At 35.9% G+C, this 27,980-nt stretch overlaps 1 protein-coding gene across 2 annotated transcripts in view; it reads right to left on the bottom strand.

The window, feature by feature from the left end:
- The window catches only part of LOC115222510 (eIF-2-alpha kinase GCN2), an 87,995-nt gene that overhangs the window by 30,796 nt on the left and 29,219 nt on the right, over positions 1 to 27,980 (bottom strand). For both annotated transcript variants that reach the window (XM_036511539.1, XM_036511540.1), the window contains 10 exons: positions 27,067 to 27,093; positions 24,098 to 24,220; positions 23,001 to 23,102; positions 20,061 to 20,198; positions 17,891 to 18,040; positions 15,241 to 15,483; positions 13,131 to 13,328; positions 3,740 to 3,888; positions 2,553 to 2,619; positions 867 to 980 (listed from right to left, as the gene is read on the bottom strand). In XM_036511539.1, the coding sequence (XP_036367432.1) occupies positions 867 to 980; positions 2,553 to 2,619; positions 3,740 to 3,888; positions 13,131 to 13,328; positions 15,241 to 15,483; positions 17,891 to 18,040; positions 20,061 to 20,198; positions 23,001 to 23,102; positions 24,098 to 24,220; positions 27,067 to 27,093 (1,311 nt within the window). The remainder of the gene's footprint in view (positions 1 to 866; positions 981 to 2,552; positions 2,620 to 3,739; positions 3,889 to 13,130; positions 13,329 to 15,240; positions 15,484 to 17,890; positions 18,041 to 20,060; positions 20,199 to 23,000; positions 23,103 to 24,097; positions 24,221 to 27,066; positions 27,094 to 27,980) is intronic.

The raw sequence follows: 27,980 nt of genomic DNA, 5'->3' as shown, positions 1-27,980 counted from the left end.
TGCTAGCTCACCGTCTTTAACATTTGGATGTAAAGTAGACATTGTTTTCTACTCTAGGCACAAGGCCTGAAATTTTTGGAGAGGGGCCAGTCGATTAGATCAACCCCAGTATGCAACTGATATAACCCCCAAAGGATGAAAGGCAAAGTTGATCTCGGCGGAATTTGAACTCAGAACATAAAGATAGATGAAATACCGCTAAGCATTTCGCCTGGCATGCTAACGTTTCTGCCGGCTTGCCACCTTAGAAGTATAAACAATATTATTGCAGATGAATTTTAACAAAATCCTCTGTGGACTCCCAAGTGCCATATAGGCCCCAGTCATGAACCACTGCCCTAATTCTTCAACACCTAGCATAAAGCCACCTCCCTCTCTACTAAGTCAAGGAGTTTTGATGTTTGTCTTTTAAGTTATTGGTGATCTTAATGGTGCCAGTGTCATGAAAAAAAAGTAGCCTGGACACTCTTCAAAGTTGTTAATGTTAGGTGTCATGCAGTGGGACTGAACCCAAGATCACATGGTTGGGAAGAAGGGCTTCTTAACCATGTCTTACAGTAGGAAGATCTGGCTGTTTTTAGCAGTTGAATGTCTATGTTGAAGCTCCTTCACTGGCTAGAGTTGATATATTGTGAGTCAGATACAATGAAAGATGCTGCATTACAGGTATTTATAAAGAAAGAAATTAAAACAATATAAAAATGATGATGATGATGATGATGATGATGATGATGATAGTGACGACGATGATGATGATGATAGTGACGATGATGATGATGATGATGATAGTGATAATGATTATGATAATGATGATGATGATGATGATAACGAAGTCAATGACAACAACAATAGTTTGACAATCCTACCTGTCTTTCAACCATCTTGAAAAACTCTATGTGTTGTTCCTCCTCTATGTTACAGTGAAGTAAAAATGATCGAAGAAGTAACGCATGGTTTACAATGAATGTACAGTTCTTTTCCTGTTGTTAGATTAAAAAGATAAAGTAATAAATATCGCACAAACATTTAAAACTTCTTTTCAATGGTACGAACCTCACTTTCTTTCTTTTATCTTTTACTCGTTTCAGTCATTAGACTGCAGCTATGCTGGGGCACCACCTTGAAAGACTTTTCATTGGACAATTGAACCTAGTATGTTTTCAACTTGGTACTTGTTCTATTGGTCTCTTTTGCTGAACTACTAAGTTACATGGATGTAAACACACCAACACTGCTTGTCAAGTAGTGGTGGGTTACAAACACAGACATAAAGACACATGCATACCTATACATTATATGTGTGTATGTATGTATCTATATATATATATATATAATAATAATAATATAATAATAATAATAATAATAATAATAATATTAGGGAATATTATTCGAAACTTATAGAGAAAAATTCAATTTAGTAATACTAAATCAAATTTCACAAAATATAATATATGTATATAAATTAGAACAAAACCACCGTTTATCAATTCAACAATGAAATAATTAGATTATACCATACAGAAAAAAAATTAAGTATAAGATAACAACATATACCAATGATTAAGTAATGTACAAAATAATAAATAAAAAGTATATAATTGGTAAAATGACTACACGTGTTTCGTGACTATATTTAAAAACAGATAATAGTAAAATCAATTCAATTTAAATATAGCTACTCTTCAGGTCCAAGATAAAAACAATAAAATAATTAAAAGATAAATATACGTATATAATCTTGTAAAACACGAAATATCTTAAATATATTCTGGTGTAAATAAAACTAGAATAGCTATAAATATTTATTATACTGTTTTACTGTTTTACTTGTTTCAGTCATTTGACTGCGGCCATGCTGGAGCACCGCCTTTAGTCGAGCAAATTTGGGAGCCTCCTCAGGGATGACAAATAGCAACCACACCGTTTCATACTTGGTACCCCTGGAAATAAATTTTATATTTGGCAGGTATTCAGTCAACTCCTTCTCGATCTCTATCTCTTTGAAGACGGCAATGGTGTCAAGCGACTCTGAATAAGTCCTCAACACCATCGTCCTCTCTTCTAAGTCTTTCACCATTCTTTGGGTGGGACAATCTCCCACTCCAACACAGTATTCGTTTTTTCTGCCATGTTTTGGAAGAAGCAAGCTTCTTACCACAGAGCCATGTCTGCACCTATGTTTACTTCTCTTTAACTTAGCAGTTTGGCAAAAGAGATCTACAGAATAAGTACCAGGCTTAAGAAACAGTAAGTACTGGGGTTGAACTGTTAGACTAAATCCTTCAAGGCAGTAAGTACCCCAGTATGGCCACAGCCCAATGACTGAAACAAGTAAAAAGAAAACTAAAACACTCCAATCATCCAACACTTTCTTCTTTTATCATAGATCTCTCCATTATGACATCACTTATTGCTCTTCAAACATGCACACATATTTTTACTACTCAGTTTTTGGTTTATGTTAGATACCAATTTTTTCTGTTTTTCTATGGTTTACATACACATACATTCATACAAATGCATAAAATGTTGAAAAACAATAATGAACTTACGTATAATATAGGAAATTTATTTATCACATTTTCAAGAATATATAATAGTTCTCCTTCAGGAAAAGAACTGAAATTTAAAAAAAAAAAAATCAACAGTGGTGGTGGTGATGAAAGTGATATTCAGAATGGTGATAATTACATATATAAACAAATTTGTATGCATAACTACAAGAATAATCATAATTACATACATATGTGCGCACACATATAGACAGATACATAGAGAGAGAAGTTCACGCACATGCAGGGTCAGTGCTAGGAAATGTGGGACCAAATTAGAGAATTGTCGGTGGGGCCTTCTACTCTACAAAAGCTGAAGACCCTTCAAGGCATTCTCCAGCATGGCCCTTATTCGTAGTCCAATGACAGAAATGTGCAGAAGATAAACTTAACAATGACCATGCCTCACATCATAATAACAACTCTTGATAACAAATGCACATCGGCAAACAAGAATACAAATATAAAGTATATAGAGTCCATCTAGACCAGAGATTCTCAACCATTTTTTATCTATGGACCTCTTTGATTACTATTTTATTCTGGTGGACCCACATAGCCATTCGATGTTTAAAAACTAGTTTTATAGAAACTTCTTTCAAAATTCCTATTTTTGTTTTTCACATGTTCACTTGTAATAAGTTTGCAATAGCACTCTCTGAGAAAATGTGTTTCAGTAGCTGGAAACATTGAACTATGTAAAACATTAGAGAAAGAAACCTAGCTGTTTCTTGCAATAAATATATCTAAAGCAAAATTTCATCATGGACCCTTAAAATACTACTGTCAATCCCCAATTTACTACTTTGCTTGCATTGACCTCTAGGGATCATATTTGTTTAAACACCTGAAGAAATCAGTGCACTCACAAGCTGCATGTACTCAACACTGCCTAATCTCCAGAATCTGGAAACTGAGCAATTTTAAATTCCACTAAAAGTCTGAGTGAAGTAGTATCATTATTTTATGCACAGCCTGAAAAACTTTAGAATTAGCCTTGATAACACTAATCCTCACATGCCCCTCTCCAAACACAACATGCATTTAAACACCATCTACTTAAGTATCACACTACTCACAAATTACTGAAAAAAAGCCCCATATCTTTAAAACACAAAGTTAAAATCTCACATGTCAATCATTCTAACTACCCAAGAAGAAAGACTTGGGAATAAATCAGACCTTACCTTTCCTTTGAAGGTGTTACAATATCTACACTGCATTCAATAACTTCTTTAGGTTGTAACCCGGGTAACTTTACATGGAAGACTCGGTCAATATTATAACACTTCAAATTTTGAATGCGCTTACGTTTCACGTATCTAGCAAAGGGAACCTTTGGAAATAAAATAATTGAAGAAAGTTACTGAGAATTATTCATCTAGTGAGGTTTTGCCAAAACTACAGAACAGAAAATGTAAAATGTACAGAGTATGTAGAGCAAAATATACAGCCTAATGGAATTGTTTCATTCCTGAAAGAACGTTAATGTAAAGCAGAAGATAATTACGTTTCAATGCCAGCATCAGCTCCATCATTAACTGTTATTATCATTAATTGTATTTGCTAGCTGATTAATTAAAAAGCTACTAACTATTCAAGAAATATAACTAATTACACTACCATGACTGACATGACATAGCTGCTTTTTTTTCTTTTTTTTTACCTTTTTTTAAGTGTCTACCTTAATCGTTTAGCATTCAAATTACTTTGTCAAATGTAATGTTGATTTATTCACATTTAAAAAAAAAAAATTAATCATGTATTATCTTGTAGCTTCGAGATTTTAAAGATGAGATTGTTTATTTTTAGATTAACATTGTAGGGTAAATGTGAGAGGCTGGATCTAACCAGTAGAATATTCTGGCTGGATAGGCAGATTTAAACTATTAGCATTCAGATTTCTCTACCAAATGTAATACTTATTTATTCACATTTAAAAAAAAAAACCCAATTAATCATGTATTATCTCGTAGCTTTGAGATTTCGAAGATATGATTGTTTATTTTTAGATTAACATTGTAGGGTAAGTGTGAGAGTCTGGATCTGGCCAGTTTCATCACAAAAAAGACAGAATATTTGAGCTGGTTGTGGCTGGTTTAACCCTTTAGCATTCAGATTATACTGTCAAATGTAATGCTTATTTATTCACATTGTTTTGAATTAATCACATATTATCTTGTAGCTTTGAGATTTTGAAGACGTGATTGTAGGATAAGTGTGAGAGACTGTATCTGGTCAGTGTCAAAAAAAAAACCACTTAGAATATTTGGGCTAGATATGGCTGTTTTAAATGCCAAACGGATAATAGCTCTGCAAAGTATATTTTTCAATAGGAATATATTTCTGCTCTTGGTGTTTTTTGAAAGAACTACTTGAAATTACTGATCATCATGAAATACTTCTTTTTAATACTGTTCTTTAGGGGTGAATGGCTTTGAACTGATCTTAGATTTTTGAATAGCAAGAACAATACTGCCTTGACGTGAATTTGCTACCCAGGTATCGGTTAACCGAATTATCCATACTAAGATAATTCATTCAACTACTTATATATATACATGTATATACGGTGGGCTTCTTCCAGTTTCCACTCACAAGGCTTTGGTCAGTCTGAGGCTATAGTAGAAAGCACTTGCCACAGAAATTACATGCAGGAAAAACATCTAAGATATCTCTGATTAGAAATTCTTCAGACAGAGAATTAAACAGATAGGAAATTTTGCCATAAACATTTTTCCCATAGGAAAATTCACCATGAAAACTTTCATTTTAAATGACTCATTACATTTTTTTAATGTCTGATGTTAATAAAAACTTGCCTATTTAATACTTTTATAAAACCTGTTATCATTTATTTTTGTTATTTTGAAATATTCACCTTATCATTGTCCATATAGTACCTGTACAGTAAAATTTGTATTACTCATACATGAGTAATACAAAATTTACCATTCAATGAAGCCTTTATATATAGTTAGTAAACAAGAGTCCTATAGATAGTTGGAGGGGAGAAGAAAGAACAAAACTAGTAATATAGAAAAGAGAGAGAGGGTTAGAGATTGTTGACATAATGAGTGTATACACATACACATTCATGTTTATGTGTGTATGTCAAGCGCTGGGCCTCATGGTAGCAACTGCTACCTATGTCAGTGGCACATAAAAAGCACCTGTCAAGCATTGGGCCTCACAGAGGCAATGTGGCCTATGCTAGTGTCCTGTAACTGGCACCTGTGCTGGTAGCATGTAAAAGGCACCTTTCAAGTGTTGGATCTCATGGAGGCAATGTGGCCTATGCCAGTGTCATGTAACTGGTGGCATGTAAAAAGCATCCCTTCAAGTATTGGGCTTCATGGAGGCAACAACAAATGACTGAGACCTTTGGCAGTATGCCATGCTTGAGAAGAAGACCCATCAAGCCACGTAAAATTGTAGTCATGGCAGATACTGGTGTCATGCAACAGGCACCTGTGCTGGTGGCATATGAAAGCATCTACTATACATTTGGAGTGGTTGGCTTTAGGAATGGCATCCAGCTGTAGAAACCGTGCCAAATCAAACAGGAGTCTGGTGCAGCCTGGTCAAACTGTCTGACCAATGCCAGCATGGACAACGGACACTAGAAGATGATGATGATGATGATGAAGACGAAGATATATATAGATATACACACACATATATGTACATTTAAATAGAGACACACACACACACACACATACACACACTTATATTCAAATACATAAGAACATAAACACATATATGCACATACACACATTTACCTATTTATATATATGTGTGTGTATATATAACATATTCATACACATACATATGAAACCATAGTTATGCCTGATGCCAGTGTTGCATAAGTGGCACCCTGCTGGTGATACAAAAAGAGCACCCTTCAAACGCTGGGCCTCATGGAGATAGTGACAAGTGACTGAGAGCTTTGGCAATACACTGTGCTTGAGAAGACACATCACACCAAGTGTGATTGTAGCCATGGCCAATGCTAGTGTTACATAACTGGCACATAAAAAGCACCTACTACACTCTTGGAGTGGTTGACATTAGAAAGGGCATCCAGCCATAGAAACCATGCCAAATCAGACTGCAACCTGGTGCAGCTCCTTAGCTTACCAGTTTTCAGTCAAACCGTCCAACGCATGCCAGCATGGAAAATGGACATTAAATGATGATGAAGATGGTGATACATATATACATATATACACAACACACTTGCATATCATCATCATCATCATCATCATCGTCGTTTAACGTCCGTTCTCCATGCTAGCATGGGTTGGACGGTTCGACCGGGGTTCTGGGAAGCCAGAAGGCTGCACCAGGCTCCAGTCTAATTTGGCAATGTTTCTACAGCTGGATGCCCTTCCTAACGCCAACCACTCCGTGAGTGTAGTGGGTGCTTTTTACGTGCCACCTGCACAGGTGCCAGGCGGGGCTGGCAACGGCCACGGTCAGATTGGTGTATTTTATGTGCCACCGGCACGGAAGCCAGTCGAGGCGGTGCTGGCATCGGCCACGAGTCGGATAGTGCTTTTTACGTACCACCAGACCAGGGATCCTGGCTGGTTCAATTCGATTTCGATTTTGATTTCGATTTTGCATATACATATACAAAATAAGACATATATTTTTATATACATATAGACACACATACATACACTTATACAAACATATTCACACTTACACACATTTATATTTATATATACACACTCACAGATAAACACATAGCTACATAGACACATATATTAGCTTATATATGAGCAAACACACATATATCTATATACATGCATAAATATATCATACATAATACATTACACATAAATACTTACATATATCATCAAATGCATAGACACATACAATTTATTCAGTGTTATCGCAATTTGATAAAACATCAAAAGGGGTATCCATATTTATGGAGGTACTAATACTACCCTTTTACTTGTTTCAGTCATTTGACTGCGGTCATGCTGGAGCACCGCCTTTTTAGTTGAGCAAATTGACCCCAGGATTTATTCTTTGTAAGCCTAGTACTTATTCTATTGGCCTCTTTTACCAAACCACTAAGTTACAGGACGTAAACACACCAGCATCGGTTGTCAAGCGATATTGGGGGGACAAACACAAACATATACACAAACACACACACACATATATATATATATATATAAATATATATATATATATATATATATTATATATATATATATCTCATCATCATCATCATCGTTTAACGTCTGTTTTCCGCGCTAGCACGGGTTGGACGGTTCGACTGGGGTCTGGGAAGCCAGGGGCTGCACCAGGCTCCAGTCTGATCTGCAGTGTTTCTACAGCTGGATGCCCTTCCTAACGCCAACCACTCCCCGAGTGTAGTGGGTGATTTTTCCGTGCCAGGGAAGTCTGGCATTGGCCACGATCGATTGGTGCTTTTAACGTGCCACAGGCACGGAAGCCAGCCAAGGCGGCGCTGGCATCGGCCACGTTCGGATGGTGCTTTTTATGTGCCACTGGCACAAAAGCCAGTCGAGGCGGCGCTGGCAACGGCCACGCTCGGAAGGTGCTTTTTATGTGCCACTGGCACAGGTATCACAACTACTATTTTCATTGATATTTGTTTCGATGTTCATGTACATGTACTTGACTCAACAGGTCTCCTCAAGCACAGCGGGATGTTCTGGGATCCAAGGTACTTTGAATGGGCAGGAGCTATGCGGAACTGGTGCAGGAAGCAGCCTGGGTCTTTGCAGTCACAGCACATCTCCAGAGATCTCGGTCCTTTGCCATTGCCTCAGTGAGGCCCAACGCTCTGAGGTCATGCTTGACTACCTCATCCCATGTCTTCCTGGGTCTACCTCTCCCCCTGATTCCTTCAACTGTTTGTGAGCGGCACTTCTTCACACATCTCTCCTCATCCATCCGCAGTACATGACCATACCATCGCAAGCGTCGCTCTTGCACACCACATCTGATGCTTCTTATGTCCAGCATTTCTCTCAGGTGCTTACACTCTGTCGTGCGTGCACACTGACATTACACATCCAGCGGATCATGCTAGCTTCATTTCTTTCAAGTCTACGCATGTCCTCTGCAGTCACGCCCATGTTTCACTACCGTGAAGCATGGCAGTTCGCACACATGCATCATACAATCTACCTTTCACTCTGAGTGAGAGACCCATTGTCGCCAGTAGGGGTAGGAGCTTTCTAAACTTTGCCCAGGCTATTCGTATTCTAGTGGTGACACTCTCTGAGCATCCACCTCCACTACTAACTTGGTCACCCAGGTAGCGGAAACTATCGACTACTTCTAGTTTCTCCCCCTGGAGTGTGATGGAATCTGTTTTCTGAGTATTTGTGGTGTCTATTGTCCCTGTGCATCTACCGCACATGAAAGCTATCTTATCAGTTAATTTCCCTTTGATGTTGCTGCACCTCTTATGCATCCATAGCTTACACTGGGTGCATCTTATGGAGTTTCTACCTACACCTTTCCTACAGATCGAGCAGGGCCACCTGCCCAATGGGGTGTGTGCTGAGTTCGCCTTTCTGCTTACTATAACTTTGGTCTTTGCTACATTTACTCTAAGGCCCTTTGATTCTAATATATATATACATATATATATATATACAACAGGCTTCTTTCAGTTTCCATCTACCAAATCCACTCACAAGGCTTTGGTCAGCCCAAGGCTGTAGTAGAAGACACTTGCCCAAAGCGCGACACAGTGGGACTGAACCCAGAACCATGTGGTTAGTAAGCAAGCTACTTACCACACAGCCACTCCTGTGCCTGTGTGGTAAATAGTTAAATATTTATACAGATATTTCCTTTCCTGAAATGTGGATACATTATTTTGACAGATTCTGTATGCTATATAAATTTTGTACATTGTTACAAATGTTTATATTTACATCATCATCATATGCAACTATATAAAGACAAAACTACTCGTACACAGATTAAATAAATGAATCAAAATTTGTGTTAAGATGATACATTTATACAAAATAAATTTCTAACCATGAACACAGAGATATTTTAAGAATAAAAAAATGTATTTTCTCTCACATACAATGGTCATTAATATATACCAAAAAACAATATAATATTTTAAGTATCTGTATATCTGGACACACAAACACACATTTATACTCTCTTATGCAGACATATTCCTATAGTATATTCTATAGTATAGACATATTCCTATAGTATATTCCTATAGAAAACACAAGTAATGTTGAATAAATAATACCAAAATTTTTTTTCCAATCTTCTGTTTTGATGTGCAATTACTCTACAAAAAATATTTTCCAGTATTTTTCAATCTTATGCATATTTCACACAAATATAACACCTACATACAATTTTGGAAAACTGGAATAAGCACACACTTCAAGAGGGCACAGGTTGGATTATATCTCTATCTATGTTATATACACATATAAATATGTAAACAAACACACTCACATATACACATATTTAAGTAAGTATGTATGTGTTTGTGTATCATCATCAACATTTAATGTCCATTTTCCAAGCTGGCATGAGGTGGATGGCTTGATAGGAACTGGCAATGCTGAGGGCTGCACCAAGTTCCATTAGCTGTTTTGGCTTCGTTTCTACAGCTTGATGCACTTCTTATTTCTTCATTGCCCACAAGGGGCTAAACATAGAGGAGACAAACAAGGACAGACTAAGGGATTAAGTTAATTACATCGACCCCAGTGCATAACTGGTACTTGATTTATTGATCCTGAAAGGATGAAAGGTAAAGTTGACCTCGGCGGAGTTTGAACTCAGAATGTAAAGAAAGACGAAATACCACAAAGCATTTCGCCCAGCGTGCTAACATTTCTGCCAGCTCGCCAACTTGTGTTGGATGCACTTCTTAATGCCAACCACTTAACAGAGTGTTTTTTACATGGCACCAGCACCCATACCAATGCTTTTCACATGACGCCTTGGTTTTAGGATCTCAATTCTGTTGTGGTAGGCAGGTCTTCTTGAGTATAACTATGTACTACATATATTGATCCTCTGTCATCTCCTTCCTAAGCCTCAGCATTTTTAGATCAGCCTTCAGTACTCCTTACCAATTCTTCCTGGGTCTTCCTCTTCCACAACTTCCCTCCACTTAGAGAGAGAGAGAGAGAGAGAGAGAGAGAGAGAGAGAGAGAGAGAGGGGCAGGGTAAGTAAATGAATCTGCCAGTTTTTATGGTGAGGATAGGAGTCAGTCAACTGGATTAACTTCTCAATGAAATTAGTGCGTAAATGGCTGAGCATTCCACAGACATGTGTACCCATTCACAAACAGAATCAGCATAACAGTGCATCACAAAATTGTACAATGAAGCTGATGAGTTTCCACATATTTCTGATTACTCACATTTATAAGACTTGGGTTGACTTGAGGCAATGATAAAAACAAGACATTTGCATAAGATGCCATGAAGTTAGATTGAACCTGGATCTTGTGATAAAGAAGCAAACTTCTTAACCATCCACAAATAGGATTATCATTGTTGTCTATCAATCACATAGTTATGCTTTTAAACCTTTCTGCAGTAATTGTTTTGTACTCTTTAGACAAGAGAAAATACTATTCTTAAAAAATATAGTTCAAGGAAACTGACAATCTCAGCAAAATTTACGCAGTAAAGATCAGGAGTTTGGTTAAGTTTAAATATTGTAGAGAGAGGATGAATCAGATGATTCAGAACAAACTCTTTGTCTAAGAGAAAAGAAGGCTTTTCGGTTATTCTGCTGAATTCATTCTATTATTTTCAGTTATGAGAAATAAAAAGATTAGACACGCAGGTATGAAATACTTTGTCTGAACAAAATATATTTAATCCTTTCACACTTAGGATTACTCTGTCAAATGTAACACTTATTTATTCACGTTGTTTTGAATTAATTACGCATTATCTTGTAGCTTCAAGATTTTGGTGATGTGTTTGTTTTTGGAATGTCATTGTAGGTTAGGCGTTGAGAGGATGCATCTGACCAGTTCAAACATGAAACGGGCAGTAGAATATTTGGGTCAGATATGTCTTGTTTTAAGCCTTTAGCATTCAAATTATTCTGTCAAATAATCTATCTATTCACATTGGTTTAAATTAATCATGCATTATCTCGTAGCTTCAAAATTTTGATGATGTGTTTGTTTACTTTTAGAATAACATTGTGGGGTAGATTTGGGAGACTAGATCTGGCTGGTTTGAACATAAAACAGGTAGAATATTTGGGATGGATTTAGCCGATTTAAATATTAATTACTCGAATTTTTCTAACTTTCTAACAAAAAAAATTTTTTTACAAAAATATTCACTTTTAAAAAGTTGAAGTGAAATTTTTAAAAGTACTGTTTAATTTATTTTGCATCCATTTACTTTGCTTAATGGAACTCTTTCTGATAGATACTACAATACCAAGTATAATCTGCATTTTTCCCCCAAAATTTAAAGGTCAAAATCCCTAGTGTGTACTATATACGAGGTTAAAAATCAAAAATATTTTCTAAGCCATGTCCGAACCTCTATTTGCCCTCCGGCAATGCTTATTCAGATGCATTTTTTGATGTTGGGCGCGAAAATGCCTTAAGCTAAGCCTGAAAGTAATGAAGTCATAAAGAATCATCCATAACTTGCAGTAAGCAACATTTATTAAAATAAAAGTATTCAGAACACAGAATAACATGTAACAAAAACAATTTGCAAACATATTTACATTCCCATATAGCAGTTAAAACATCGCCATTATTGTATTACGCATGCGCGGAAGTGTTTGTTCAACTAAGTGCTGCTGGCTTAATTATGCACAACTCAAGTTAGAGAAGGGGTGCGTATTATACACAAGGTTTAGGTTTTTCAGATGTACAGCCCCCTAAAAATCCCCTGCGTATTATACTCAAGGGTGGACTATACTTGAGGATTTACGGTAAACTTGATATTAATATTTAGTAGTTCTAAGAGTTGACAATAAACAATTTTGGTAACTTGATTTAATAGTAAAGGGAATCTAACTTCTACTAATTAGACCATTTTATCCAGCTGTAAAAGTACAAGAGATGTGACATAAAAGTACTAGATATTCTTCAAAGAAAGACAGTTACTGGGCAGTAGCACACTAACTTTTGTAAAGATAGTGTCCTTTTAGTCCATTTCTGAGAGAAATTAATTACACTATCCTCTTTCTTATCCATGTTAAGGTAAATTTTGGATATAAATTTAACATTCTTCAGCTGCAATACATGATTCCCAAAGTAGAGAATTGTATCTACCATGAGAATGAGCTAATGGGGGGAACCTCCATGCAGTTATTTGACCTGCTACAAACAGAAGCCAATTCTTGCTCAAACAATCGAATCCCACTATCTTAAAAATGGAAGAACACACTCTATAAACAATTTAGCTCCACACAGGTATACTCAGTGCTGAACAACAATAACCATGTTAACTTAGTCAGTAGAAACTCTTGATTGAAAATATTGATGACTGTAAGCCAAATTTAATAACATTTTTTTTTTTGAAATGAAATACTTAGGATCTTACCCTTAGATTATTTGGCAGACAGAGTAACTGTCCTTGTTGGTCCATAACAGTCATTGGTGAGTCACTGCTTAATTCATGTACTTTATTTTGTGGCATGAGCAAAGGCGTTTGTATTCTTACCATTCCATGCAGGCGGAACAGTGAAACAAGAATTTCTTGTACTTTACTCTGAAGCAGTATGTTCTTCTGGTTGTAAAACTGAAATATATGAGAAAATATAACTGCTTTATTTTGTGATGGGAAAATGTACAGAGAGAAAAAGGTGGTAGCTAAAAGACTCGATACAAATATATTACTGGTACATAATTAATAAATGACCAATAGAATGACTAAAAGAGAGGGCAATTGCAGAAGGCAAACTTAGGAATGAGGGAGAATACGATTGGCAGAAGACAGTGAGTGTGGTGAGTGTAGTGGAGGAGGGAAACAGGAGAGAGAATACTAGAAAAACAATGAGGAGAGGTAGTAAACATTGTGTGTAATGAGAGAGGCAGTAATGGCATAGAATAATGGAGAGAGAGAGAGAGAGACACTAAATGCAGGTTTACATGTTTGCTGCTGCTGCTGTTGTGCCACTGCTGCTGGCACGGAAGCCAGTCAAGGCGGCACTGGCATCAGCCACGTTCGGATGGTGCATTTTACGTGCTACTGGCACAAGTATCACAATTACAATTTCCATTTGATTTTTTGATGTTGATGTACTTGACTCAATAGGTCTCCTCAAGCACAGTGTGTGTATATATTTATATTAAATCTCCATACATTGCACTCCCATCTTCTTGTTACTTTCTCACCTATTGCTCAACACCCCTACCATCAAAATTCTTTCTTACTAAAACTCTAAATCTCTCTTCCATCCCACTGCTTGTGTAATGAGTGATAGCATCACATTGGATTTGTTCATATTCGGTCTTTCCCTTAGTATTACCCATCTTTTATTGCTTGTCATCTCTCCTTACCATCACACTCTATTCTTTCACTCATTACTGACATCCATCTCATCTCACCCTCATTCATCCACTGTTATTCATCACATTCTCTTTCATTAACACACTTCTTTATTATTTTTGTCACTTAGCACTCCCTTATTTCCATATTCTCCCTTCTATCATCCTGTCCCCTTCCTATTACTCTCTACTCATGCTGTTTCTATTTAACCCTTTAGCATTCAAATTATTCTCTTAAAAGTAATGCTAGTTTATTCACATTGTTTTGAAGTAATCATTCATTAACTTGTAGCTTTGAGATTTTGATGAGGTCACCATCATCCTCATCATCGTTTAATGTCCGCTTTCCATGCTAGTATGGGTTGGACAAATTGACTGAGGACTGGCAAACCAGATGGCTGCATCAGGCTCCAATCTGATCTGGCAGAGTTTCTACAGCTAGATGCCCTTCCTAACACCAACCACTCCGAGAGTGTAGTGGGTGCTTTTAAATGCCACCGGCATGAGGGCCAGTCAGGCGATACTGGCAACAGCCACACTCAAATGGTGTTTTTTTTCTGTGCCACCTGCACAGGAGCCAGTCCAGCGGCACTGGCAACAACCTCACTTGAATGTTTTTTCACGTGCCAGTAAGGCAACGAGGTAACTTTTAATTTTTAGAATGATATTATAGGGTTGGTGTAAAAGGCCAAATCTGGCTGCTTTGTACTTAAAACACGTTACATATTATGCGCAACCAGTATGAGTGCATTTTACATGGCACCAGCCCCTGCAAGACAAAGAACTCTTGGCTAGATGAGGGAACAGAAGCATTGCCATGGTTTAAATGGTGAAGATGATGGTGGTGGTGATATGGTGTTTGGAAAATAACTTAAGACAGTTATCATCGCCATTTAATGTCCACCTTCCATGCTGGCATAAGCTGGATGGTTTGACAGTAGCTGGCCTAGTAGAAGACTGTCCCAGGCTATTGTGCCCATAGATAAAATTACAATGAGAGGTTTAATTTAGATATAAAAACTTTAAAATGAGAGATCAAATATGAAGGATTCAAAGCCAGTCTCAGATGGTTAATAGCATCAAGGTTAATAAGAACAACAACATAAAACTAAGAAAATTGAGTGATATATAATCTCAGATATCATATGTAATGAATTACTTACTTTATTTAATCTATTTCCTTCATCTTCATACATAACATCACATACTTCATCATACTTTTGATCAAACAATGACTTTACTATATATTTGAATGTTTTGCTAAGTGGATTTGCAGTTGCAGACTCAACAACGGTATTGAATTTTGTGTCTTCAATCGTAAGGCGTTGCAGAAACTCATGTATGAGTTCTTTGCTTGTAAGACGGACTTCAGGGTCATGATTCAATAATTTCTTAATAATGGTTTTCTGTAAAAACAAAAATAGAAAATTTTTAATAATAAATCTGCCTATAAAATGTCAATTAACAATTTTAGATACTTACAATTATAATTTAATTGTAGAAGAAAGCAATTTAAAGAAACATTTTCATGAAAATATTAAGTTGTTCCAAGATGGTTAAGCATTCTAAACATGCGATGAAGAAGCTACTGTGTTTTCCAGCACAGAAGTTGAATTCTTCAGACCAAAATTTACAGCTAAAAAAATATAGGGTGACTTATACGCCAAGATGATTTTGGAGGACCATAAATTCTATGTGAAATGCAGCAGAATTTAGAAGGATGATGACAATGTTTGAATGTTTACACTACATGTTTTACACTATATACAATGTTGACTTGTATGCTGGGAAATATGGTAAGTATAGTTCTTCAAGAATGCCACCCTGCATAATTAAAAATGTATATATTAAATACTTTAAATAACACCCCAATTCTACTCAACAGAAATTTTTTTAAATAAAAAATAGAAATGATAATGATATTTTCATATAACAGATAAAAATTTTTTACATTTATTCCTAAATATTTGTTTACATTTTAATCTTATTTTCACATCGATTTATCATTTCCATGCCTTCTTGAAGCATCTGGGTACAGGCCTGAGTGTGTGACCTGCAAGTTTACTAAACAACAATGTTCAGAGTGAACTAAAGGTCAACATAAGAAATTACCAGAGGTTGTGAAGTCTACTATTTGTCACAACATTGAAAATTTTGCTAAGTTGTTTATGTGTATCCTATAGGCATAAACTCAAAATGTTATAACATTAATATATGGCCAATAACATAGGGAGACTGCCAGCTAAGATTCAAATGTAAACTGTCTGGATAACACTTGTCTATTTCCTTTTTATTATTGTTTGTTGTATTCTCACTTACACCAATAGCCATCTATGCCTATGAAACCTGGATGAAGGTGGTGAAGATTTCTCAATTGCATAGTTGAAAAATACAAACATCAGCTTGGAAAGCGATAAGCAAAATTCATACTAAAATACTTTATTGTATTTATTCCACTTGAGTTGCACAATAACTCCATTAACCATTGGAAATGCTGTGAATTACTGACTGGTCATTGGAAATTGATAATCAATGATGCTATCATTCACAAAATACTTGATGCAAAAATTAAGTAAATAAAATTAATGTTTCATAAATAAAGTAACTGAGGTGATTACACTAGCCAAATGGATAATGTACTTATCTCTATAATATTACTAGTTATTACTTGGCTTGAATACTGTTCTAAAATGCTTATACTCTAAAGCAGTGGTCCACATGACCTTTGGGGGTTCATATAAGATTTTGTTGTTAAAATTTATGTACAATAAATTGGTTTTATTTCTACAATATACAAAATATTCTAACAATTTTTACACAATTCCTAATAATATTTACTTAGGAAAATATAATAGAAATTCTTTAAACATCAGTTGGTTGTGAGGATTCGTCTGAATAAAATAGAAATCGATGGGGTACATAGATAAAAAAGAAAATAGTTGAGAAACACTGTTATAAAGCAACAATGCTGCTTTGGCCAAATTTCTTTAAAGTGAAAGCCCACTGATGAGTGACATAAGAGAGTTAGATTTTGCTCTGTGGAAATCATATCAGTGGTCACTGATGAGAGAGAGAGAGAGAGAGAGAGAGAGGGAGAGAGAGAGGGAGAGAGAGAGAGGGAGAGAGAGAGAGAGAGAGGGAGAGAGAGAGAGATTCAAGGAAGTGGAGAATGTTGTTGCTAATAACAACAATAATAATAATAACAATTGTGTACAGTGCTCAGGTGCACTACAACTCATCTAAAGTGTATATATAATCAGGTGTAGTTTCGGCGGATTTCAGAAAGCATGAGGGCCTTAAAGGATGCAGTGTCATGGCAGTCAACAACTGATGCAGGCAGTTTATTCCATGCTTCAGCAACTCTGAGCGTGAAAAAATGTTTCCGAAAGTCATGGAGCTGTGTTGTTTTCTGACTTTGTAGGCATGTCCACGTGTGTTAGACACATGGAGATCAAAAAGGTGTTCAGTGTTGTTGTTGGTGAGGTGGTTGATAACTTTGTGGGTGTTTACCAAGTCCGTCGCCAGACGCCGGAGCTTCAGTGAATCCATGCCCAGGGAAACAAGGCGCTCAGAATATGGTAGGTGTCTGATGGAGGGTATGCGTTTGTTGCACGTCTCTGGACAGATTCCAGGAGGTCAATGTTCTGAGCAAGATAGGGGTTCCAAACTGATGATGCGAATTCCAAGTGTGGTCGTACCATAGCTGTATACAGTTTTAAATAGATGGCTGGAGAGCAGCTAACAAAATGATTAACTCCATTACCTTGGACATGTTAGAAGACAGAGTTAAATAAAGCAAAGAAGGAACCTTACCTGGGTTACTAAATTTTCATCAAAATCATCAGGAAATATAACATTAGCATTATTTAAATTGGTTAGAATTTCATGTCGCTCAGATAGTGTTTGGAAAGGTGGATAATTCATTTCAAAGAATATAATACCAAGACTATAAATATCAACTTTCTAAAAGGAAAAGAAAAATGTTTATTCATTAAATTTTCTTAAAGAAATTCCATTCATAAATTTTGCTGCATATATTGTAATTAGAAAAATATTTGTAACATGCAGCAAACTTGTTGCATCTTTTAGACAAAAAAACAAAAACTGATAGGTTTTTAAATAAATTTTAACTAATCTCAGATAAGTCTTAAGTGATCAAGAAATGTATAAGATGAGTAAATGACAACTGAATTTCCTGAACCAGAAACTAACTGTTAGACACAGAAAATAATATATTCAAGTGTGGCAAGATAAAACTGCTTTCTCTTTTGTTTTTGATATATTTTTATTAGTTTGGTTAAGAGGAAGGACCTGTGCACATGACCATTGCAGGCCTGCTGAAACCAATGAGATCAATGCAGCTAATTTTCCTTGAGTTTAGTTGCAAATCAAAAACTGTAAGAAAATGAAGTAGGAAGGGAATTTCAGATGGTTGAGGTTCTAGGAGAGTGACACAAAAAAATATTTTTACCATATAGTTTTATGAGGGGCTTTTTTTTCTTTGTAGTTCTGCTCTTCCTCTGCAACTTTTGTTTATCATTTCTGAAATTTGAATAAATTTAGCCACTTTCCAGACATGTAACAATAGCATGTCACATGAAAAGAAAAAATGATGACCACTCCTTCCCTTTGCTTTCAATCAAGGTTCCAAAGTTGCCAAAGCCACTTGAAACATTTGTGCTATGTACAGAGAAAGCATTATTGTTGAAAGAACACCACAGCAATGGTTTTCACATTTCAAGGAGGGGAAAATTCAACTGCACAGACTCTCTATGTTCTAGTCAACTTATTCAGTTCAATAAGCATCAACTGAACTAGCTCATTCACAAAGATCTATGCCAATCCACTAGGGAACTGGTCCAGCAGATGGGATGCACTCATGATACCATCTGTCACCTTCACTTAATGGGTAAGGTCCAAAAGCTTGGTGCATGGGTGTCACATGCTCTGAGCAAAAGAAGACTAACTACAGTACTTCTCTATCACTGCCAGTTTGCTCAATCAACACTAGGCTACTCATGGATAGAGATGTTATTTTACCACAATATCACTGGTGACAAAAATGATGTCTTTATACCAGTTATGAACAGAGGAAAGGATGATGGAATCACAACAAGCAAGCAACACCTTGAGCCAAGCCAGAGCTGAATTCACTTTTGGTGGGATGAGAACTCTACAATGAAATGCTTGGAAACAATGATACAATCAATGTAGAGCTTTACTTTCAGCAAATGTATCCGATCAACGAAGCAATCCAGCTGGAACAACTCAATTGGCATCATACCATGCTTCTGCAACACAACAATGCTCATCCCCATATTGCCAATATGACGAAAAATGCTATTCAGGAGCTTGGTTTGGAAGTTCTACCACACCCATCATGGTCTCCTGATACACATTATCATCTTTTCTGATTGCTCCCCTGCAGTCTGCAAAGCATTTCATTCAATAACAATGTAGAGCTGAAAATGTGGCTCAACGAATTCTGAGTCAAGACTCATTGATTTTTATCTTCAACACATTGGTAATCTAATAGAACATTGGCAAGAATTCAGGAACAATGAAGGAAAATATGTCATTGACTGATTTGTTAAAATTTGATGATGAAAAATAATGATTAAAATAAATGGAGGAAAAAAAGCAACCAAATTTACCTGACAACTCAACAGTGACAGCTATTAAGGTGAGTAAAAAAAAGTTACATTGCACTTCTATGACCTAAGCATAGATGTAACTTCTTGCACCTGAGAGTCACTGATCAGGTTGCAGAAATGTGATGAAACTTTTCGACATTTCAAAATATGTATTAAGAAGAAAATGAGTGAACGTAATTGCTTCTGTGTTCTTAAATGGATAAAATGTGTTTCAAAATACAGTCTCAAATCAAGATATTTTCCAAACATGTACACATTTAAAACTGTAACACAATATTTTAGAGAGAAAGGAAAAAATACTCTCGGATAAAATTCAATCATCAACTAACCTGGTCATATTTTCCTCTCTCTGTTTTCAATTCTGGGCTTATGTAGTAAGAAGTTCCTATATTAAGAGTTAAACTCCCTGTGAAACCTAAACTTTGGATAGAATCAGGCATACATATTCCAGATTTGTCTTGTAAATCCTGAAATGTATAGAGTATATATGAAAAAAAAAATAATAATAATAACAATAACAATAATAATAATAATAATAATAATAATAATAATAATAATAATAATAATAATAATAAATAAATAAATAATAATGTGCAGAATAGACAACACTACTAACAGTAACAAAAGCTGAATATGTGGTGAGAGGTGTGAAATGGTATGGCACATCGTGAGTACCTGAAATTGGCACAATGCGAATATAAATGACACCATGACAATATGGCAAAAATGATCCATTGGGAGCTCTGTAGAAATCACTGCCTCCAAAGAGGAAAGATGTAGTATGATCAAACAAACTCCAGAATGAATTACCGAGAATGAGAATTGCAAAATCCTGTGGGATACAATGATCTAGTGCAATCACCTGACCAGACATAAGAAACCGGACATTGTTGTGGTGAATAAAAAGAAAGAACATGTATGATATTCGACATAGCGTGTCCCGGTGACAACAGGATCAATGTGAAAGAAGAAAAAATAAACAATGACGATTTGAATTTTTTTTCTTTAATAATATTAACTGCTATCACTTACTAAAAGTGAGATTTTAACATTTTTTTTTCTTGCTATTTTAGTAGCAAGTATAAATAATATTAAGGTCAACTTCAAACTATTAGTTAGATATAATTTTTTTGTTACATGTCACTGTTACTAGATGAACATTTCCAATTTGTTACAACTCAAACTTAAACCATGCCTGCATTACTAGCATGTGAAGCTTGCATCATTCCTGATATCGGTTCTGTCGTCAGAGAATGTTTTCATCATGACAGTTTTCATGTTTTGTAATTGCAATATACTTAAATTCATTATCCTCTTCTATGGTCATTATTTTGCTCACTTCTGATGAACCATTTGCCCTCAATGGAAATTTGATAGTGGTCAATTTTCAGAATATTTCCATAGTTACACATATAATTCTCAAATTACAATCTTTTATCTTTTGCTTGTTTCAGTCATTCGATTGTGGCCATGCTGGGGTTGCCGTATTGAATGATATTTAGCTGAACAAATCAATCCTAGTACTTATTTTTTTTAAAGGTTAGTACTTATTCTGTTGTATTTTGCTGAACTGCTAAGTTACAGGAATGTAAACACACCAACACCAGTTGTCAAGCAGTGGTGGGGGACAAACACAGACACAAACACGCATGCACACACACACACACACACACACACACACACGCGCGCGCACGTGCGTGCGTGTGTGTGTGTGTGTGTGTGTGCATGCATGTTTGTGTCTGTGTTTGTCCCCCACCACTGCTTGACAACTGGTGTTGGTGTGTTTACATTCCTGTAACTAGGAAAATTCAGTCCCAGAAAATTTGGTCCCAGACAATTTTTCAAATCAGTATCTAGTCATTTCGCCCTCTATGGAGTCAGTTTACCCACATGTCATTTTGCCCGCAGGATAACAAATATGATTTTTAAAATGAGAATATCTGAAATAAACTCAAATTCTCTCACAAACACAAATACTAAAAATGAACCGGACTTCTCTCAAAAGTTTTTTAAAAAAAACAGGAAAAATAATCCAGAATCCTTGTCCAGTACTGGATCACTCCCAAAATCTAATGAGTGCATGCCAGTCACGAGACCAAACAACCCTGAAAGTTTCATCTGAATCCATCCAGCGGTTCTTGAGATATCTTATCCATAGCAAACAAACAAACAAACATGACTGAAAACAATACCTCTGTTTTTGCTAAGGTGGATGTAATAATACCCATTTTGAGGAAAATTTGCTCAGAAAAACAAATCTTGTTTTGTCAAGGAGAATAATGCAACGACAGGGTTGTGGTTTGAAGTCATTACTTTTTAATCAGAATCTGAGAAACAACTCAAAAACTGCAAAGCACAACCCAAAACCTCTAAAAATTAAATAAGTGGTTAACAAGATGTGTATATGTAATGCTTGTTGATTAGATGAGTGGTTTTGTATGTGAACTGGTATGTGTATAGGTGGAACAAAAGATTGCCTTCAAATTTTGGCAGAAGACCAGTAATTTCAAGGAAGTGGGTAAGTTGATTATATCAACACCTGTACTCAACTGGTATTTATTTTATCAACCCCAAAAGGATGAAAGGCAAAGTTGAACTTGGTGGAATTTGAACTCAGAATGTAAAGACAGACAAAATGCCATTAAGCATTTTCTCTGCCAGCTCAGTACCTTATAGGTGGAATATAATATTAAATGATAAAAAACAGTTTCTGCAAAGTTTGGAAATGTAGCCAAAATCAGTTATGAGAACAAAGGAAACAAATACAACAATAACAATAAAATCTTTTTCAAAATTGATATAATTTAACATAAGGTGTAGGAGTGGCTGTGTGGTATCTAGCTTGTTTACCAACCATATGGTTCCAGGTTCAGTCCCACTGCATGGCACTTTGGGCAAGTGTATTCTACTATAGCCTCGGGTCAACCAAAGCCTTGTGAGTGGATCTGGTAGACAGAAACTGAAAGAAGCTGGTCATATAAATGTATATATATGTGTGCGTGTATATGTTTGTGTGTCTGTGTTTGTGCCCCCCATCATTGCTTGACAACCGATGCTGGTGTGTTTATGTCCCCATAACTTAGTGGTTCAGCAAAAGAGACCGATAGAATAAGTACTAGGCTTACAAAGAATAAGTCCTGGGGTCGATTTGCTCAACTAAAGGCAGTGCTCCAGCATGGCCACAGTCAAACGACTGAAACAAGTAACAGAGTATATTGACTTGTGAGAAAAATGAGTGTAAGCAAGTGAACATTTTACAACATACACACCTTAGCTCTACGAGTTGTTGCTAGTCCAAAGTCTCCAATCTTTATCTGGTCTTGGGAATCTAAGAAAATGTTGCCAGGTTTTAGGTCACGGTGAATAATGCCCTGTAAAAAAAAAAAAGTAAAAAAAAAGTGAAGGGTGATAATTATGAAAACATAATTTTTAATGATAACATAAAAAAGATGGACTGTGATATTGTATAATAGTAAATAACAGTGAGTCAATGTTCAAAGAGACTCTGCAGCAGCAAAAGATTAACAAAATGACCGTTATACTTGTACAATACACAAAATATTTCAACAAATTTTTTCCATACAATTCCTAATAATATTTATTTATAAAAATATAACAGGACATGTTTAAACATCAAATGTTTACGGCGGGGTCCAGTAGAGTAAAATAGGAATCAAAGGGGCCCATAGGTAAAAAAATGGTTGTGAACCACTGAACTGTGGCATTTGCCATATTCTGAACGCCTTACTTCCTCTGGGTATGGATACATTGAAATTCTGATGTCTGGCAGCTGACTTGGCAGACACCCATAAAATTATTAACCATCTTACTAACAATAACTCTGAGCACCTTTTCAAACTCCACCTGGCTCCTGTGCAGGTAGCTCATAAAAACACCTTTTGAGCGTGGTCGCTGCCAGAACTGCCTGACTGGCCCTCATGCCGGTGACACATAAAAAGCACCCACTAAATTCTCAGAGTGGTTGGCATTAGGAAGGGCACCCAGCTGTAGAAACTTTGCCAGATCAGATTGAGCCTGTTTGCAGTCTCTGGCTCACCAGTCCTTAGTCAAACCGTCCAACCCATGCCAGCATGGAAAGCGGACATTAAATGATGATGATGATGAAGATGATGAAATCATGGAAAAAATTCAATCACATTTTATATAATGAACAAGAGTGATAGGCGACGGTGACCGCCGCCATTAGCACCACATGATGAAAAGCTTCATGAACTTTAGTTCAAAGATGATTTTTTCTTACATGATTTTTCCTGTACAAAAAGGAGAATGCATGAAACAGTACAATTGCAACATGTACGAAAATTCAGCAAAAACATTTTAGCCTAACGTGAAGAAATATACTCACTTGTCCATGGATATAAACTAAAGCATCGACTATTTCTCTAAAAAGTCTCCAGATTTCATCAATGTTTTTATTTGGATTCTTATCAATATATAACCGCAATGTTTTCTTTTCACAATATTCCATCTGAGTAAAATAAATAAAAAAAATATATATGTATCCAATCAAAAATTTTACTTTTTGGCAAAATATCTTTCTATTTTAAATCTTGCTCCTACCTGAAAACAAAAAACCATTTTGTAAAGCAGACTATAAAAATAATGAAACTACCTATGGAATAACCAATTATTTTGAAAATTTTAAATTGCAAGAATTTTATAGAGAACCATCAAATAAATAATTTCTCTTGAAATTATATTTTGTTTAAAATATTTGATTCTTGAGCTGGTAAAAAAAGTCTATATAGGTAGTACTGAATGTACAGACATAAGAAACAGTATATCTAAAAGCTATAGTCTTTATTATACACTTGTCTGCTCTTCTACTTAAGAGCTGTTATCTAACCAACATGGTTCTAGGTTCAGTCCCACTGCATGGCACCTCGGGCAAATGTCTTTTACTATAGCCTTGGGTGGATGAAAGCCTTGTGAGTGGATTTGGTAGACAGAAACTGAAAGAAGTCTGTCGTGTGTGTGTGTATCTATCTTTCTCCCTCTCTCTCTCACTGCATATCACCTTGGGCAAATGTCTTTTACTATAAACTTGGGCTGATGAAAGCCTTCTGAGTCGATTTGGTAGACGGAAACTAAAAGAAGTATGTTGTGTGTGTGTGTGTTTGTGTGTACATACATACATGTGCATGTGCCTTTGTGTTCATGTTTAACAACCAGTGTTGGTGTCTTTATGTACCACTTGAGAACCAGGGTTAGTGTCTTTATATCCCTGTAATTTAGCACTTCAGCAAAAGAGACTGATAGAATATAAGTACCAGACTTTGAAAAAAGAAAAGCACAGGGCTCAATTCATTTGACTAAAACTTCTTCAAGCCAGTACCCCAGCATGGCCAATGTCAAATGACTGAAACAAGTAAAAGGTAAAAGATAAAAGAATGTTATGCCAAAAGATGAATAGGCAAACAATCTTAACTATGGAACAAGATAATCTGTCTATACTCTTATTCTGCTATTCTAAGACTATATTGGTAAAACTTCAACATTATGCATATCAGAACATTATTTTCATATCAGAAAAATCTTCATATATTCAGCTGCCCCACTTTGCTGTGGATTCTCACAAAAACATATAGGCTAATTGCAACACCAGCAACTGTTCTGGCACTACTTTTCGATATATCACTGATGGGTAAACAAGTCACTGTTATCTCTAACAGTCAAATGTCCATCAATGATAAGACCAAGGAAGGTTGAAATCATGTGATCCAGTTGTCTCAGTGCTAGAGATGGTGGGCATTTATCTCCCCTGCTCGTGATATAAACTATAAACGAGAGTGCATTTTGCACTAAAAGACAATATGAGAATTTCTCTCATGGTATCTATCACAGTATAGTTTGTTCTATAAGAACATCAACTTTTAAGTGGGAATAAATATTACCCTTCAGTATTAATACTGCTTCTGTTACAAATATATATTGGTAATGAAATCGAAATCAACTTTGATGACTGGCATCTGTGCTAGTGGGGCGCAAAGAGCACCATATGATCGTGATCATTGACAGAGCGGCTAACTGGCTTCCGTGCCAGTGGCACATAAACGGCACCATTTGAGTGTGATCATTACCGGCATCACCTTACTGGCACGTGAAAAAACATTAGAGCGAGGTCGTTGCCAGTACCACCTGACTGGCCCTTGTGCCAGTGGCATGTAAAAGCACCCACTACACTCTCGGAGTGATTGGCGTTAGGAAGGGCATCAAGCTGTAGAAACTCTGCCAGATCAAGATTGGAACCTGGTGCAGCCATCTGGTTCGCCAGCCCTCAGTCAAATCGTCCAACCCATGCTAGCATGGAAAGCAGACATTAAACGATGATAATGATGATGATGAATATGGCTGCAGGCATGACTGTATGGTTAAAAAGTTAGTTTGCATCTTTGTTTGATCCCACTGTATAACACCTGGGACAAGTGTTTTCTGCAATATCATTAATCATGACAATTAATGCTTGGGTGAAATTTGATAGACAGAAACAGTACATAAGTTAGAAGCCAATCGTGTGTTTGTGCGTACGTGCGCATGTATGTTTTAAGCCACTTAAAACCAATGCTGCTGATGAAACACAACAAAGCAGTTTGACCAAAACATGTTGATGAAACAGGTACTAAATTTAAAATTAATTACTGCACTCAATTTCTTAACTAATTCCAAGAAGGCAGTACCTCAACAAGAGCACAGCCTAATTTCTGGTAAAACACTAAATGAATAGAAAATATATAAACACCATCCTTAATTTTATGTATTGATAGAAATATAATTACAACAGTTACCTTATGGCATTTAAAGATATACATGACATAACTGCAGCTAGTTACATCTTGATTCATACTTAGCTTTTACAAACATATACATAGAAATTCACACACACATCCCAGCTGACAGGTCTGTCTTGCAAATTACTTGGTGACTTTGCTGGTGCTGATGCCACATAAAATGCACCCATTACACTTTTGGAGTGGTTGGTGTTAGGAAAGGAATCCAGCCATAGAAACCATACCAAAGCAGACAGTGGCATCTGGTGTGGCTCTCCAGCTTGCCAATTACTGTCAAACCCTCCAATCCATACCAGCTTGAAGGACAGACATTAACTGATTATGTTGTATAGATCTTGGCCTCTTTTTTTTTTTCCTGTTCTTGTACAGTAATAATTATTTTATATACTCAGATACAATTCAAAACACTTCAAAGAAATGCAGAAATGTCACAAATTTTGCTGTCCTGATATTCTTTCTTCTATCCCTCCATCTTCCTCTCTATACAAACATGAAAAGAGAATGTAAAATAGTAAAAATATATTACCTGAATATATAAGAATCTTGCCTCATCCTGAAAAAAAAACAATTGAAAAATACATTTAAATAGTTAATAATAAACAATATATTTTGAATACATATATCCAAAATACATAGAAAAACAAAATATTGGAAACTAAAGCAAAGTATTGTTAGTATTTGAAGATGTACCACAGGTACTCTGATTTCTAAACAAGAAAAATGGAAGAACTTTATATGTTTATGTATTTGTTTTGCAAGGTCCTTCATGTGAAATCATGTGTTGAAACAGATACTGTTATTCTTGGGGATATTCATATATTTGTCAGTTAAACACATGAACTATATATTTAGTCTTCACTTCAATTGTACTATTATTATTATTGTAGTTTCTTTTGCCACACATCCTGTGACTTCTTCAGCAACTCTTTATCCCACATGTCTCCTCTTGTTCTACTTAATCCATTTTGCATATGATGAGTTAAAATTGCCTAGTATTAAAAGTTAAACCTACTTTCAGTAACATACAAAAGAATTAAGATGAAAACATTCTAAAAGTAGGGTCTTGCAGTCAGAATTCAGTAAATTTATGTAACATCTCAGGAAATGAAAATAAAAAGTTACAATTATTAACAGAAATATTTAAATTGAAATGAAAGGGGTACAAAATAAAAAAAATAAAAAATTACAAACAAGAATTCTTATACCAATGGTACAAGAATTGTTGTAGGACTGTTATAAATATAGTTTGGCTTGCTGGCTGAATGGCTGGCTTTTTGAAGTTATTTTTGCAAATGGTTAAGTCATTTGCTTCACAGAACTCAAAAAAATGTTTGTCCTTTTTCATTCTTTGTACACTATTCATAGCCATGAACACTGAGTAGCCAATATGGCCTTGTCACCTAATACATCCATTAAAGTCCCAGCCATGATGATAAGGTC

This window comes from Octopus sinensis, linkage group LG20 (assembly GCF_006345805.1).
Source record: "Octopus sinensis linkage group LG20, ASM634580v1, whole genome shotgun sequence".
Classification (NCBI taxonomy): Eukaryota; Metazoa; Mollusca; class Cephalopoda; order Octopoda; family Octopodidae; genus Octopus; species Octopus sinensis.
The sequence above is the reverse complement of the archived record's forward strand: the minus strand, read 5'-3'. Positions and strand labels throughout refer to the sequence as shown.